Source organism: Nansenia antarctica, assembly GCF_963989245.1.
Source record: "Nansenia antarctica genome assembly, chromosome: 1".
Lineage (NCBI taxonomy): Eukaryota > Metazoa > Chordata > Actinopteri > Argentiniformes > Microstomatidae > Nansenia > Nansenia antarctica.
Genome location: NC_137674.1, coordinates 38,323,151 through 38,340,002, shown reverse-complemented (window position 1 = coordinate 38,340,002; position 16,852 = coordinate 38,323,151). Strand labels below are relative to the sequence as shown.

The 16,852-nt window shown below is 45.7% G+C and overlaps 1 protein-coding gene across 1 annotated transcript in view; it reads left to right on the top strand.

Annotated features, from left to right (window-relative positions):
* Positions 1 to 10,339: 10,339 nt before the first annotated feature.
* Positions 10,340 to 16,852, top strand: part of stag1a (STAG1 cohesin complex component a) — a gene marked incomplete at its 5' end in the record, with an annotated part of 21,496 nt that continues 14,983 nt past the window's right edge. Inside the window, 14 exons of the mRNA XM_080539897.1 lie at positions 10,340 to 10,368; positions 10,620 to 10,740; positions 10,830 to 10,982; positions 11,071 to 11,167; positions 11,951 to 12,027; positions 12,172 to 12,376; positions 12,568 to 12,719; positions 12,861 to 12,934; positions 13,604 to 13,727; positions 13,845 to 13,943; positions 14,096 to 14,175; positions 14,903 to 15,010; positions 15,714 to 15,828; positions 16,055 to 16,172. Of these exons, the coding sequence (XP_080396023.1) occupies positions 10,340 to 10,368; positions 10,620 to 10,740; positions 10,830 to 10,982; positions 11,071 to 11,167; positions 11,951 to 12,027; positions 12,172 to 12,376; positions 12,568 to 12,719; positions 12,861 to 12,934; positions 13,604 to 13,727; positions 13,845 to 13,943; positions 14,096 to 14,175; positions 14,903 to 15,010; positions 15,714 to 15,828; positions 16,055 to 16,172 (1,552 nt within the window). The remainder of the gene's footprint in view (positions 10,369 to 10,619; positions 10,741 to 10,829; positions 10,983 to 11,070; positions 11,168 to 11,950; positions 12,028 to 12,171; positions 12,377 to 12,567; positions 12,720 to 12,860; positions 12,935 to 13,603; positions 13,728 to 13,844; positions 13,944 to 14,095; positions 14,176 to 14,902; positions 15,011 to 15,713; positions 15,829 to 16,054; positions 16,173 to 16,852) is intronic.

The window sequence follows — 16,852 nt, the reverse complement described above, 5'->3', positions numbered from 1 at the left end:
AGTTTAGTTAGCTGCTAGTTATGAATAAAGATAGAAAATTGGATGCCCCTAAACGGGAATTTTACCCAAAATCCATATTTGTGTATTTCTGGTCAATCCACAAACTGTCATAAAAAGTGTCATACCTGGTCAAAATGCATCACACAAGACTGTGTTTTGATCCTGCCATTCAATGCCAGTGATTCCTAGAGAGCAGCATGCGCTAGCTCTTAAGCTGTTCACGGCAGGACCTTGCGTGGGAGGCTGAGAGGAATCTTGGGAGTTGTAAACTCAAATGGGCAATTTGAACATCAGGCTTGATCAGGGCATGCAAAGCAAGATATATTGACTGATTCTTTTTGGGTGTGTGAATGTGTCTACTATGGACTAAAGAAAATACCACTGGATTAGGCCTTAACTATTGACACAGGATTAGATATTGCTTTCTTCCCCCGATTAAGGTTAAGCTTGGAAGAATAATAGGTAATAATAGGTCATTTTACTATATATATGGTCATTTCCATATTCACTCGGTTTGTAGCTAGCTGTGTGGTGTAGTTAACTAGATGATGGCAAGTTAATAGTATGTGGTTCTATATTTAGCCTTCTGCTACTGAAAATGGCAACACATGTTGCTGGTATAATGTAGTAAGGAGTGCTAGCTATACCATAAACCTGTGATCCTGTTTTGTGGGTGTGGTTGTGGGTGTGTGTGTGTGTGTGGGTGTAAGATAGACTTCATGCAGATGATTTGTCGGTGTCCTACAGTAGCTGTGTGAATGAAAACATTTATAAACATTATTGATCCCAGAGGACCATCCAGTTTGCCACCAGCAATAACGGCATCAGGCACACACACACACACACACACACACACACACACACACACACACACACACACACACACACACACACACACACACTTCTATAGGAATAACATTATACTGGCTTTAGATGTTGTGTTGAAACACATTTGACTGAGCTATTGGCATTTGATATTGTTCATTGTTCATTTTTTTACTGGCTGGATGTTAAACCAAGAAGCCTGCACACCACCAAACTAGTAGGCTAGACATGGCAGTGTTGAGCCAGCAGGACATGAGCGGTTCATTGGCTGTTTAAACAGCCTGTGAATGAAAGGATTGGATCTTGGCAAATGTGACGGTAATAATTTCACTTAATCTTTCAAACTGTGCAGCTGTTCCATCACATTGTTTATGCCTGGATCCAGACCCGGAGCAGATTTGCAGTCGGGATTACATTGAGATGTGTTAGATCACCGGGCGGCTATTTCCCCTCACGTCTCTGGCTGCTCAGAGTCCAGATTACCGTTTCTATTTGTATCGTCTGGACGGCCATCTGCTTTCATAGTCTCATATGGGATTACGGGTTTTCCACCAGCATGGTAGATTAGCCTCAGGTCTCCGGACTAGTTTCTGGTTAACCCGATGTCACACATATTACCTTGTCTCGCCCTGACTAGAGAGGAGGGATAACTCCTGGGGTATTCAGGAAGTGTTTCCAGAGTTTGGCTCTGGGATCACTTTGGCCTTTTGGGATCAGAATGAATAAGAGGATATGAACAGATGGGGACCGTAGTCCTTGATCAGCACTTCTACTCCGTGATGCTGGTGCTTGAACAGACAGCCTCTCCAGGGGCTACTTCCCCCTCATCACACTACAGAGAGATACTGTACTGTGAAATGAGTCTAGTCGCATTAGTAAGCCGTCCTCACCCTGGTGAAATGTTCAAGCCCTCATCAGGCGATTAGGATGTAATGATGGGTAATGGCTAGCAGGAGAATTGTGTGTGTGGGTTTGTGTTTGTGTGTGTGTGTGTGTGTGTGTGTGTGTGTGTGTGTGTGTGTGTGTGTGAATATGCTCTCATTCTCCTGTCCTCACATAGCTGTGAATAGCAGCTTGAGAGTATCTGGGCCAAGGTGAGAGAGCACATCGAGATGAGAGAAGAACAAATGAGTCTCTCTCTCTCTCAGCCCCCCCCACCTCCCTCCCCCTCCCCTCTCTCCTTCTCCTCTGCTCCTGCTGCTCTCCCTCTGCTCTCGCCCTCTCCTCTTCCTCCATCTCTCCCTCCTTCACTATCCCCTTTTCCCCGGCTCCATTTTGCGTCAGCGGCAGTGAAGCAGGCAGCCATTGCAGCGGGAGAGAAACAGGGCTGCTCTCTACGCTGAACCACCATTTGTCATTTCACTTCTCCCATAAATTCTAAATCCCCCCCCCCCCCAATATCTCGTTCTCTCTCATTCTTTCATATCTATGTATTAATGTGATTCCAGAGAGATAAGAAGTCTATTTTTCGCACGCTCTGATCTCCGCTCCACACACCCCTCCCCCCTACTAAGCCCTGCTTTTGTATGGAAATCCCATACCTGTGCTTACTTTCATTCTAGAGCAATGTTAGACCATACGTTATTACTGCACACACACACACACACACACACACACACACACACACACACACACGCTTGTTCTGCAGCAATGAAAGAACAGATGTAAGTGGATGATGTTACCATTAAAGATGAAGCTAGACACAGTGAGAAGGAGAGAGAGGCGGTTGATGAGTGAGATTGAAGATGGATGGAGGGAAGAGACGGGAGGTTTTCTTTGCGCTCTCTCTCAATGGCTACTGTCTGTCCTATGTAGTAGGGGTGCAACGGTTCAGTTGGCCCACGGTTCGGTACGGTTCGGTATTTTGGGTCACGGTTTTCGGTACGGTTCGGTTCAGAAACAAACGTTCCAGACCAACTCGACCTCTGACCAAAGGCCGCGTTCGAGGCATTCACGTGGACGCTCCGGCGCTCTCAGAGCTAATTTACGAACGCGGCCAAATTGATCTTCTCGCCATAAAGCTTAAGCGTACAGTGGGCTTCCTGTATAGATTTAAATCTTGCTTTTCCTTGGCTTCCAGAAAACGTCTTGTCTCCGCCCTTTTCCTTTCACAATTGGATTATGGTGATACAGTATATAGGTTTGCTTCTCTGTCCACTTTATCCAAGCTAGACCCCCTGTATCATTCGGTTCTAAGATACATCACCAATAGTGCCTTCAGGACCCATCACTGTACACTGTATAGTCTGGTTGGATGGCCATCTCTTTCTGTCAGAAGGCTCCAACACTGGTACACTCTTGTGTTTAAAATCATCTCTGGCTTCTTACCGAATTATCTGGGCCTGAAGTTCATCCCTATACCGAGTGGCTCGGGTCTCAGGTCTCGTAGATGGCTACAATACAAGGTGCCACTTATCATGAACAATGTTGGAAGGGCAAGCTTGTCTTATTATGGCCCTTGGTCTTGGAATGACCTACAGACTACTTTTAAATTAGAGGCCCTTATTTCCATAAGTATCTTAAAGCGTAGATTAAAGGATGTGGTCACCGCTCGCTGTACCTGCTTTGGTTAGACTTCTCAATGTTTTAATCACCTTGTAAATACCCCTACCATTGTTTGTCTATTGTATTGTTGCCACTGTCTTATGTCCTGTCTTGTTATCTGAACTGTTTTTTTAAGCTACTATTTTGACCCTGTCTTGGCCAGGTCTCTCTTGTAAAAGAGGTTTTAATCTCAATGTGACTTCCTGGTAAAATAAAGGTAAAAAAAAAAAGTAAAAAAAAAAAAAAAAAAAAAAAACGAAAACCGAAAACCGTCACGGTTCACTAGTGAATTGAGCCGTGGAATGCAAACCGTACCGTCCGTAAAAAAACCGAGAACCGTTGCACCCCTACTATGTAGTGGTACAGTGTGGTCATGTTATAAGAGAGAGAGAGTTTGTGTGTGTGTGTGTGTGTGTGTGTGTGTGTGTGTGTCAAGCAGTTGACTCTAGTCCGCTCTGGATTAGGGATGGAAGCTCTCGCCCTCCGTACGCTTTGCTACAATGGCCGAGCCTCTTTTCTAGCTCAGCATGTCCACAGTGCACTAAACCAATTTAGATGAACCAAACCACTGTTTCAGTCAGGACCAATGAGGTAGTGGAGAGCAGGGTGAGCACCGTTCATGTTTACTAGGGTTGGGAGGTTTCCAATTTTTTAATGCCGTTAAACCGTCCTCAAATTTAACCACCGTTTACAGTTTAATGTGATTCAAAATCACATGTCTGTAGGGCTTTGAGCGAGCCGGCAATTTTAAATGATGAATTCGTGACAGCGGCTGGTGAAAGGTGGACCAAAGCCCTATCTGTTTCGCAAGCCTGCTCAAACACTTTCCACAAGCAATGCTGAAAATGCGCTTAAAATAAATAAATAAATAAATAAATAAAAAACAAAATAAAAAAACATACTTTTGGTTCGTAATGAGACTGTCACTGGGAAAACACTGCCAACACCCGAGTACAAAGCGCAGAGCGTGTTACAGCAGACAAGTGCTGTGAATCGCGTATCCTTCTTCTGAGGAGAAGCGGTCACGTGACACGTGATTATGATTGCTTCTAAATAGTATTTTTTTTACAGGTTATTTATTTGACAAATTATTTATTTTTTTACAAAAAGTTCTGTCATCTCTTTCAATAGCGTCTTCAACTACACAGACAGTGGTGTTTGACAAACTCTTAAGGTGGTTATTATATATATGCGCACATTACGAGGCAGATTCTTTTATGATGGTATACGGTAATACCGCAGTTTACACCACCCAACCCTACATGACACGTCTTGACAGGTTATTCATTTGACAAATTGCATTGTTTACAAAATGTCCTGTCATCACTTTCATAGCATTTTCAACCACACAGACAGTGGTGCTGGACAAACACTCTTAAGGCATTTTTTATATATAGCAATTTATGACGGTTTTATGACGGTATTGACGAATACCTTTGCGATTTTCAAAAACCACAACTTACGGTATAACCGCCCAACCCTAATGTTGACATTAGCACATTTTACTTGAACACTTTTTTTTTTTTATCACCTCTCCAAATCGTTCAAGACCCGCACCCACAAAAGGAGTGGACCATGACCCACCATTGTGGAACCAGAACCACTGATTTTGATGGCTACTGTTTAGAGTTACCGAAATGTTAGGCTACTACAGTAGTGGTGGTTTAGTGGATAGTGAGTTGGACTTGTGATCGGAAGGTTGTGAGTTCAAATCCCGCCTGAAACCACACCACTACTAGTGTGCCCTTGAGTAAGGCACTTAGCCCTCAGTTACTCCAGGGGGAATGTCCCTGTAATTCGTAATTGTAAGTCGCTTTGGATAAAAGTGTCTGCTAAATGGCAAAATTATTATTAAATTAAAATTAATTATTACAACAGAACTGGGCAGGTCCTGTTCCAATGCTTTAAGAATAGCCTACCTTTCTCTCTTCCTTGGAAGAAATCACTGATCCTAACATGACTTGATAGGTAGTGAGCAATGTGATGAGAAGCTTCTATTTCACAGATGCATTTCTAAGGATATTTAAAAAGGGCCACTGTTTCTATGCTAATTATTTTCCTTTTGCCTTGCACATTCCCTGTTGTTTGTTTGATCTCCTCCTCCCCTGCTCTCTTTCTCTCTCTCTTTCCATCTCTTTCTCTTGATGTGCTTTGCTAGTATTGCTGCTTGCTTACAGTGTGTGTGTGTGTGTGTGTGTGTGTGTGTGTGTGTGTGTGTGTGTGTGGCAGCGGCCTGTCCAGGGGATCACAGCGCTGTCTCTCCACAGTGGTATCAGATGCATTAAAGGTAGACTCTGAGATAGGATGTCAATGGGTACAAAAAAAAGAAAAAGATCCAAACAGAGACGATGAAGGAACACAAGGGGACTATCCAGTATCCACTCCGGCACACATACTAAGATAGGACACGTGTCTACCTTTTATTTACAGCTTAACTTACTTCCAAAATATCTTTGGTAGGAGTTGTTGTGACTTCCCGGTATGATGTCAGTCATATCCCAGAGTCTACCTTTTGAGCCTCTTCACTTATCTCAGGTGCGCGGCAGGGCCCGTCTGGTTAGATAAAGCGTGGGCATTGTCAATGTTTAGATGAGAGAGTGTGTTTCCTCCTCACCTTGTCCTCCCAAGCCCAGCCACAGGCTCTCTGGATCTTTCTCTCTCTCCTATCTCTTTCTCTCTCTCTCTCCTATCTCTTTCTCTCTCTCTCTCTCTCCTATCTCTTTCTCTCTCTATCTCTCTCTCTCTCTGCCCTATCTCTTTCTCTCTGCCCTATCTCTTTCTCTCTCCCCCCTATCTCTCTCTCTCTTTCTCTCTCTCTCTCTCTCTCTCTGCTCTAAGCAGAGACGATGTTACGCAATACTTAGGACTCTGACTCTTAAAGGGGCAGCGTCCTCTTATCACCTGGCTGGCTGGCTGTCACCCCCCATGCTCTCCTTGGCACTAGGATGAAGGCAGGGAGGGGGCGTCTAGTGTCTGGAGGGGGGGGGGGGGTGTGTGTGGTTAAGTTGCTTTAGATTTATGCTAGCTGCAACATTAGTGCAGTTGCATTTTGCATAGTAGCATTCAGTGACTTGAATAGTGCAGAGTTAAATAGCTACGTCTTAGCTAATGCAGCTGTAGTGCAGTGAGCTAGGCTAAGGTATAGGCCCCCTTGGTGTGAGTTAAAGCCCTCAACACTCTCTCTCTGTGTGTGTGTGTGCTGTTCTCTGGTTCCTGGGCTCTGTCTCTAGGTAATGACATGAGATTCAGGGTGTAGCCTAGCCTAATCCTTACATATGCAGGCTTACAGCTAACTGACTTTACCAGTTTTTTCACCTCAGCGTTGGTGGACACCTTTAGCCTCTTGCGCGTGCGCGCTATCTCTCTCCCTTTCTCTCTCTCAACTCTGTCTGTGGATGTCTCTTATGTCTCTTATTTTTCACCACCGAAACCATAATTGTGGAGACCGCTCTCATGTTCTGTGTTCTGTATCTCAGAGAGGTGTCACGTTTAGAATGTGTGGGTGTTCTGTGTGACTCTCATAGAGTCGGTGTTTGGTCTCTCTGACTCACGGCTTGTGTTCTCCAGTGTTGACACACCAGTGTTGTTTACATTGGTTGTAGTAGAGATACGGTCAGGTCACCACCAACCATAGTCGTCAAGCCCTGTTGTCAAAATCCCAGGAACTCAGGCCGTCATCTTTTGTTTCTGGTGTGAAATCCTAAAATTTCGGATGTCAGACCTTCTCCGCCATGGGTTTTTGGAGGATTGTACATTGGAACCATGGATGGAGTAATGTTTGTGAGTCAAGGGATGTCTTTCACTATATGGGAAACGGTCATGGTGTCACAATGGGCCACAATAAGCCTCAAAAGATCCATTAGTGATCTGAGGGGATCTATTTATTGTGTCGTCAGCCCCCACCCTCCCAGGAGGGTCTCTGTGTGCAGCCAATCAAATTTGCCCACTGGGCTTGTGACCCACGCTGGTTGCTATGGCAACGCCTGCCTCCCGGAGTACATGCCATGCATGTTAAGTGGCTTTCAGACACTTTCTCTCTCTCTCTATCTGTCTCTCTCTCTCTCTCTCTCTCTCTCTCTCTCTCTCTCTCTCTCTCTCTCTCACACACACACACACGGTTATATGAGGCTACAGACCACAGATGGTAAAGGGTTTCTGTCTCTGCAGAGCAGGCATAACCACACTGCTGTGTGTGTGTGTGTGCGTGCGCGCGTGTCTATGCGTGCGCATGTGTGATCTCTCACACTGATTCTAAGCAAGCAGGGTTATTACAGTGACAGCAGAACAGAGAGTAAGCTGTCGTTATCCCCTGTTTGACACATTCCCAGACGACACACACACACACACACACACACACACATTCCTCGTCCTGCAGCAGCACCACCCAGAATGTCAGAGCGAGGGCTTGGAGCACATAGAGGCTCACCGTTCCAGTCTGCCCTCTGACAGGTCTCCTGCCTTCACATAACCGTCTCATTCCTTATTACTGAATATAAGGTGTGTGTCTTTGCAAGGTGTGTGTGTGTGTGTGTGTGTGTGTGTGTGTGTGTGTGTGTGTATGTGTGTGTGTGTGTGTGTGTGTGTGTGTGCGCATGTGTGCATGATTCTAGTCTTTAATGAAGTGGAGGGTGAATGAGGCCGGCAGCTTGTTTCTCTGTCTCTCTTTCACAGTGAAGACCAGAGAAGCAGACATGCTGCAAATTATTCATAGACTCTTGTCAAATATGCCTGTGTGTGTGTGTGTGTGTGTGTGTGTGTGTGTGTGTGTGTGTGTGTGTGTGTGTGTGTGAGAGAGAGAGACACAGAGAGAGTGTGTGAGAGAGAGTGTGTGAGTGTGAGACACTGAGAGGTCGATGTTCATTAAGGAATGCTATTCAGTTGATGGTCAATAAAAAGCCTGGCAGGCACCCTGCTCTGGCCTCCTCCCAAGGACACAGATCACCCATAAGTGATTCTTATGGGTGGGGGGGGGGGCAGCAGGGGTTCTGTGCGGGACTGGGAGGGAGAGAAGGAGTTTGGAGAGGCACAGAGAAGAAGAGCGGCACATCTCAGGGAGTGTGTGTGACACTGACAAATCATCTGCACGAAGTCACACACACACACACACACACACACACACACATCTCACAATAATAATAATCTGTCAAGAGCAAGAGATGAGACAGAAACAAATGAGATGGGAGGGGGGTGTATCCGTTCTATATCACCAGGACCAGACAAACTAGGCTTGTTATTGATACCTTTCCATCACTGTCAGTTCAGCTGTAATCAGTACAGGTCGTTTGGGTGGGTGGCTGGAGGCCCATTTGATTGGATGTGTGCCTGAGGCTTGTTGTGTGGTCAGGTACACTGCTGTGTCAGTTTCCCCCCACCCCTGTTTCCCATTACACCCTGTTGGCTGTGTGGAGGAGAGCATTACACTGTGAAGGCAACACACAGAGTCATCTTTTAGTTATGTTTGAGTATTATTGAACACATCAACAGTAATGTGTGTATGATTTGAATTGCCTAAACAACAATATCACTATATTGAAATAGTCCCTATATTTAAAAGAATCCAATCTGTTCCCATAGTCTCTCTCTGTAGGCTGTAAGCCTGCCTGCCTAGTTTGTGTGTGTGTGTGTGTGTGAGAGAGAGAGACTGAGAGACTGAAGTGTGTGAGAAACAGCCTCGTGCTGTTCCTCTGTGCAGACGCTGTGTGGACGAGAGCATTTAAATACACACTCTCTTAGCCTGCCCCCTACTGTTGCCCGAACTAACTCTCAAACACACACATACACACTCACTCATGCCCCCTCTGAAATACACCCCTAAAACACTCCGTCAGAAGGGCAAACGGCTCATGAACTCACCTGCGACGTAATGAGAAATTAGGTAATTTTTGGAAGCTTAATTTCCCCTGTTGAAGCCCCTTTGAAGATTGTAGAGATGGGCAGAGGTGAGAGGACTTTGTGGATCACACTGCCCCCGGTGGTGAAGTTGGGTACTGACCCCCAGCTCCTACCTTCATTAGCATACAGGTAACTCAATGTGCTCCACCAATCACCTGTCCCTCCTAATAGCCGAGGCCTTTTTCAATTAGGAACATTTTTGGCAGCAAAGCATTCTGGGGGGTTAATGTAGAGATTAGTGGTTCTTTTTGGACGATTATTTATTTTTCCTCCACTTGAAATCACATTTGTGGGGAAAATCATATTTGCCACTGAACCTTCTCTCTCTGTGTTTACCCCTAAGGCAATGCTGTTATTGACTTATCTTCCTATGCTTCCTGGTGTTAGAACCCTCTACTATCGAGTTTAGTTTAAATTCACTGGAAAGTTTCCCGATTGTGATTGTTTTGTTTTTTCACACAATAAAACAGAGGCCTATTTTTCTCCATTTCCAGTTGGAGTAATTTCTTTTTCGAGTCTGTGGTCTTAGAAAAACATTCTGTATAGTTGAAATTGTTCAATGTTTTTTTTTTCCTGGAGCTTGTCCGTTTCCCCAAGACTTTCCTGTTGCAGTTCCTAATGTGGCCAGTTGGTGTCTCTCTTGCGCACCTTTTTTTCCTCCCTGCTACTATATCTCACTGGCTCCTGATGTCTCACTGGCTCTCAATTCCTCTGAAACACAGTGTCCTTCCTGGGACCATGTTTGATTGCTAATAGTTGGGGGTGGGGGGGGGGGGGGTTACTGAAATAAAATCACCAGGGCTTTACAATGGATGTTACTTGTACTGTTACAGAAACTTGAAAGTAACCATTCTCCCCCCCCGTCTCTCTCCCTCTCTCTAGGGGCTAGTCTATTGTGAACCAGCTGGTCTTGTCTCCAGTGTTGAGTGTATCCGGTTCTGGGACCCCCCTCTTCTCCTCCCTAGAACTCTCCCCCCTCCCCCTCCCACACAACTGGCCTGTACCCCCGACTGAAGGACCACACACACACACACACACACACACACACACACACACTCCTTCACCCACAGCAGTCAGGATGATCACATCAGAGCTGCCTGTCCTACAGTGAGTATATTTGAGTGTTTATATTTGTGTGTGTGTACATGATATGATATGCATTGTACCTAGCGTGTGTATGTATCTCAGCTTTTTCTGAGACACACACACACACACACACACACACGATGTACTATGTAGCCTGTTGTGTTAGCATTGTAAGGTTGTTTATGTAATCTCCCTCTGTCAGGAACATATCATTAATGGTGTGTGTGGGGGTGTGTCAGAGGAGGTATATAACATGTGTATCATTCTCTCAGGGACTCATCCAATGAGTCTGGTGCGCCCGATGCAGTGAGTCTGAGTATGAGTGTGAGCGAGATCGAAGACCCCGCCGAGGCCAAGGGCAAGAAGAAGAGAGGGAGGCCTGGAAGACCCCCGGTACGAATTGGGCACGTGTGTGTGTGTGTGTTTTGTTCCTGGTTCCTTCCTGTGTGTTTTTGACCTTTGTTCCCCCCCCCCCCCTGCAGGCAGCCAATAAGAAGCCTCGCAAGTCCCCGGCGGAGAAGGGTGTGGGAGGGGCTAGAGGGAGGAAGGCCAATGGCGTGCCTCAGCAGAACGGAGAGGGAGGAGATCCTGTCACACTGTTTGAGGTCGTCAAGCTGGGCAAGAGTGCCATGCAGGTGTGTGTGTGTGTGTGTGTGTGTGTGTGTGTGTGTGTGTGTGCGCGTGTGCTTCGTAAATGACAAACGAGTCTGTGTGTGTTTCCAGTCGGTGGTGGATGACTGGATCGAGTCGTACAAGCAGGACAGGGACATCGCCCTCCTCGACCTCATCAACTTCTTCATCCAGTGCTCCGGGTGCAAAGGTACGCCGGACAGTGCTACTATTCTACCCTACTTAAATAGGTGCTCCAAGAGTTTTGGATCATTTCAGCCACGTGTTGTAAACAGCGCTCACCAGCCAAAATCAGGTCCCCTAAATAGACCTGATTTAGTAAGACAGACAAAATGTTACTAGTTTTTGACTAATAATTAGCGGCAAAAGTTCTGTAATGTCATTTATTCTACTACTGTCTGTGCTATTAGCCTTATATTCATCCAGAGGTCCAGATCCAAAGGTACACCAGCACGATAACCACTTATTTCATCATGATCTCACCTCTTTCTCTTATAATCCGTTAGGTATTTGGACTCTTACATTGTACATTTTAACCATTTAGCAGACACGTTAAAACATTTATTAAAATAAAAAGTGATGTACAATTAGAGATTACAGGGACAGTCTCCCTGGAGTAACTCAGTGCTCAGTGCCTTACTCAAGGGCCCACAAAGGACTCCCTTTTGTTGTACATACCTTTTTTTCTGGATTGGAGTGTTACAATTTCTTTAACTGTGTAGTTTTGTTGAGTTAATACCAGTATATGGTCTACATTTCATGGAAATATGTTGAATTAAAAAATTGTTGATCTGTTGAATACTTATTTTCCCCAATCTATGGTATGGGGGTAGTGAGTTGTCAGTCACAGATCTGCCTGTGTGTCTGTGTGTGTGTGTGTGTATGTGTGCGCGTGTGTGCGTGTGTGTGTGTGTGTGTGTGTGTGTGTGTGTGTGTGTGCCATTAACCTGATTCCTTCTGCTTATCAAATTAGGAACTGTTCGGATCGAGATGTTCCGGAACATGCAGAATGCCGAGATCATCCGCAAGATGACGGAGGAATTCGATGAGGTACTTAATGAATAGACAGATGGGTAGATAGATGGTTAGATTAATTATTATTATGTATGTGCCTTATTTGAACAGTTTTTATGTTTGTGTGGAGCACATTTCATTGCTCTATTAATAAATTTTGATGTGTGTTCTCCTCTTTAGGACAGTGGGGACTACCCTCTCACCATGCCTGGGCCACTGTGGAAGAAGTTCCGGTATAACTTTTGTGAGTTCATCGGCGTACTGATCCGCCAGTGTCAGTACAGCATCATCTATGATGAGTACATGATGGACACTGTCATATCCCTCCTCACGGGACTGTCGGACTCCCAGGTCCGAGCCTTCAGACACACCAGTACACTCGCAGGTGAGAGACACAGAGGGGAGACAGGTGTGCGTGTGCGTGGTTTGGAGCTGTCTGTGTGTGTTACTCACTCTTGTGTATTTCTTTCTGTTTTTCTATGAAGCTGAAAAAGGCATTTGATGGCCGTCTTCTGAATCCCTCCCCCTCTCTGTCTCTCTCTCCCCCTCCTTCCCTCCCTCTCGGTCTCTCTGTAGCCATGAAGTTGATGACTGCGTTGGTGAACGTAGCATTGAACCTGAGTATCCACCAGGACAACACACAGCGGCAGTACGAGGCAGAGAGGAACAAGATGGCCGGTAAACGGGCCAACGACAAGCTGGAACTGCTGCTGCAGAAGAGGAAGGAGGTAGGCCATTGGTCGGATGTGGCCCTCCCCTCCTCCCTTCCCTTGGTGTGATTGGCCTGTAGGTTGTTTTTGGACTGAGTCTTTGAATGGGTTGGTGACATCCTCCTCTAACTCTGTCCACCCCACCACACCCCCCCATAGCTCCAAGAGAACCAGGATGAGATAGAGAACATGATGAACTCCATCTTTAAGGGCATCTTCGTCCACCGCTACAGGTACGCTACACTCTTCCCTCCGTCACTACTGTCCACCCTCCTCCCTGAAGTGTCCACACCCGTACACAGAGTTAAAAACATAGAAGTGTCCACTCCCGTACACAAAGTTAAAAACATGGAAGTGTCCACTCCCGTACACAAAGTTAAAAACATGGAAGTGTCCACTCCCGTACACAGAGTTAAAAACATGGAAGTGTCCACTCCCGTACACAGAGTTAAAAACATGGAAGTGTCCACTCCCGTACACAGAGTTAAAAACATGGAAGTGTCCACTCCCGTACACAGAGTTAAAAACATGGAAGTGTCCACTCCCGTACACAAAGTTAAAAACATGGAAGTGTCCACTCCCGTACCAAAAGTTAAAAACATGGAAGTGTCCACTCCCGCACACAAAGTTAAAAACATGGAAGTGTCCACTCCCGTACACAGAGTTAAAAACATAGAAGTGTCCACTCCTGTACACAAAGTTAAAAACATAGGGTAACATGGTGTAAGCATGGGCTGTTACATCAATGCTCTACTTTTAAAACTGTGAAGGGGAGTGCACACTTCAGGGAAAAGAGTGGAGAATTGGAATGCGTGGTCTGACCATATCTTAGCCTGTATAGTAACACTGCTTTCTCTAGTGGTTGTGATGATGATGATGATGATGATGATAATGTTCCGCAGGGATGCGATAGCTGAAATTAGGGCCATCTGTATCGAGGAGATCGGAGTCTGGATGAAGATGTATAGTGATGCTTTTCTCAATGACAGCTACCTGAAATACGTGGGCTGGACACTGCACGACCGGGTAAGTACACACACACACACACACACACACACACACACACACACACACCATAAGCTGCCTGTCCTCCTCTGGCCTGTAAGGCATTGAAATGTGGTTCTTCTCTTTCTCTCTCTCTAGCAAGGTGAGGTGCGTCTGAAGTGTTTGAAAGCTCTCCAGAATCTCTACACCAACAGAGAACTCTTCCCCAAACTAGAGCTCTTCACCAACCGCTTCAAGGTAAACCCTACGTCAACGCACCACCTGGAAAGGACAACACAATGCCAGTGTAACCACTTCGGTTTCTGTTCAAACTGTAAACCAGATTACAGCACACATTGTGTGTGTGTGTGTGTGTGTGTGTGTGTGTGTGTGTGTGTGTGTGTGTGTAGGACCGTATTGTGTCGATGACCCTGGATAAAGAGTACGACGTGGCAGTGGAGGCCATCAGACTGGTCACCCTTGTACTGCAGTGAGTCCCTCCCTACGCCTTTACACCATCACTACCACATATCCCTACGCCTTTACACCATCACTACCACATATCCCTATGCCTTTACACCATCACTACCACATATCCCTACACCTTTACACCATCACTACCACATATCCCTACGCCTTTACACCATCACTACCACATATCCCTACGCCTTTACACCATCACTACCACATATCCCTACGCCTTTACACCATCACTACCACATATCCCTACACCTTTACACCATCACTACCACATATCCCTACGCCTTTACACCATCACTACCACATATCCCTACGCCTTTACCCCATCACTACCACATATCCCTACGCCTTTACACCATCACTACCACATATCCCTACACCTTTACACCATCACTACCACATATCCCTACGCCTTTACACCATCACTACCACATATCCCTACGCCTTTACACCATCACTACCACATATCCCTACGCCTTTACCCCATCACTACCACATATCCCTACGCCTTTACACCATCACTACCACATATCCCTACGCCTTTACACCATCACTACCACATATCCCTACACCTTTACACCATCACTACCACATATCCCTACACCTTTACACCATCACTACCACATATCCCTACACCTTTACACCATCACTACCACACCTTCAACACACCAACCTTTATAAACCTCTCTCTCTCTCTCTCTCTCTCTCTCTCTGTGGTTGTGATGTGGCTGTTTCAGGGGCAGTGAGGATGCGTTGTCCAACGAGGACTGTGAGAACGTGTACCACCTGGTTTACTCCGCCCACCGGCCTGTCGCTGTCGCCGCGGGAGAGTTCCTGCACAGGAAGTAAGTCAGTCTGGGACATGAGAGTTCTGACAGGAAGTAAGTCAGTCTGGGATTGGAAGAGAGGAGATGCAGTGTCTCTCCCCCCCCCCCCCCCCCCCCCTCCTCTCTTAATAATAATATTAATAATATTGCCATTTAGCAGACGCTTTTATCCAAAGCGACTTACAATTATTATTATTATATTATTATAATTTAATAGAACAGGTAGAGAATCAAGTGAGTTCCCTCTGGTTCCCCTAGAGTTCAGAAGGCCACGCACCAGCTAATCAAATAAAAAAATATAGCTACCGAACAGCCAATCAGAAAATAATAGCATTGCTGTATCTGGGTAACATTTTGATATTCCCGCTACACAACAAACAAGGTTTTGATTCCAACGACACGGGCTGACTGGAGCTATTGATTCAGATGCTCGCTACACAGAAGAGGACAGATTATTTAATAATTAATCATTAATAATAATTTTGCCATTTAGCAGACGCTTTTAATCCAAAGTGACTTACAATTACGAATTACAGGGACATTCCCCCTGGAGTAACTGAGGGCTAAGTGCCTTACCCAAGGGCACACTAGTAGTGGTGTGGCTTCAGGCGGGATTTGAACTCACAACCTTCCGATCCCAAGTCCAACTCACTATTCACTAGACCACCACTACCCCTATTAATGACCTCCCTCTCATGATCTCTACCTCCCTCCCTCTCAGGTTGTTCAGTAGACATGACCCCCAGGCTGAAGAGGCGTTGGCAAAGCGCAGAGGGAGGAGCAGTCCCAACGGAAACCTCATCCGGATGCTGGTGCTCTTCTTCCTGGAGAGCGAGGTAAACACACACCACACACACACGCACACACATACACATACACACACATCCTCAATGAAACACATTACACAGATGCAAACCCTTACACAGATGCTTACAAATACTTGTTGTTTCTCTCTCTCTCTCTCTCTCTCGCCCTCCCTCTTTGTCTGCCTGCCTGCTTGCCTCCCTGTCTGCCTGCCTGTCTGCCTGTCTGTCTGCCTGTCTGTCTGTCCCTCCCCCTCAGCTCCATGAACATGCGGCCTACCTGGTGGACTCTCTGTGGGAGAGCTCTCAGGAGCTCCTGAAGGACTGGGAGTGTATGACAGAGCTGCTGCTAGAGGAGCCGGTCCAGGGAGAGGAGGGTAAGAACCACGCAGAGAAACCTCTGGTCAGCATGAATCAGCCTTCAGCTGTCATGCCAGATTATGTCCGCCTGCCAAATAGTGTCCGCCTGATGTAAATATAAACATAAAAGCTACATTTGATAAGTAAGTTAGCTAGCTATGATTGGAAACAAAGTAGTATCCAGTTATGGAATTATTTGTATCACTACTTGATGTGATGTGGGTTAACTAGCCAACTCTGTAATATTAGCGCAGCGAATTACGTGTGAAATTAGCATGCTACCAGGTGTTTTAATATAAAATGGCCATGCCAGCATAAAAGCTGAGCTGACTAGTGAGCCTGCATCAAGAAGATTAGATAAGTGCATAGCAACGGCATTCAAAAGATTATTACATCAGACGGACACTATTTGGCCAGGCGGATGTAGTGGATTAATCTGGTTTCTTCTCTATTGATATCGAATATTGAACACAAGGAGATTGGTCAAATTAGTTTGAAGCATTTTATTAATAAAGTTACAGGAGAGAAGTCTAGAGTTAGCAAAACCCAGAGCCTCCTTCTCTGAGCACAGCCCTTATATACAAAGTCAACTCCCCAGGTGAGATCACTAATCTTGGCAAACAAATGTGGTGACAGGAAACGCTAGACTTTAGTAAGTGCGACACAGAGTTATTGTGCAACAAGTCATTCAATTCTC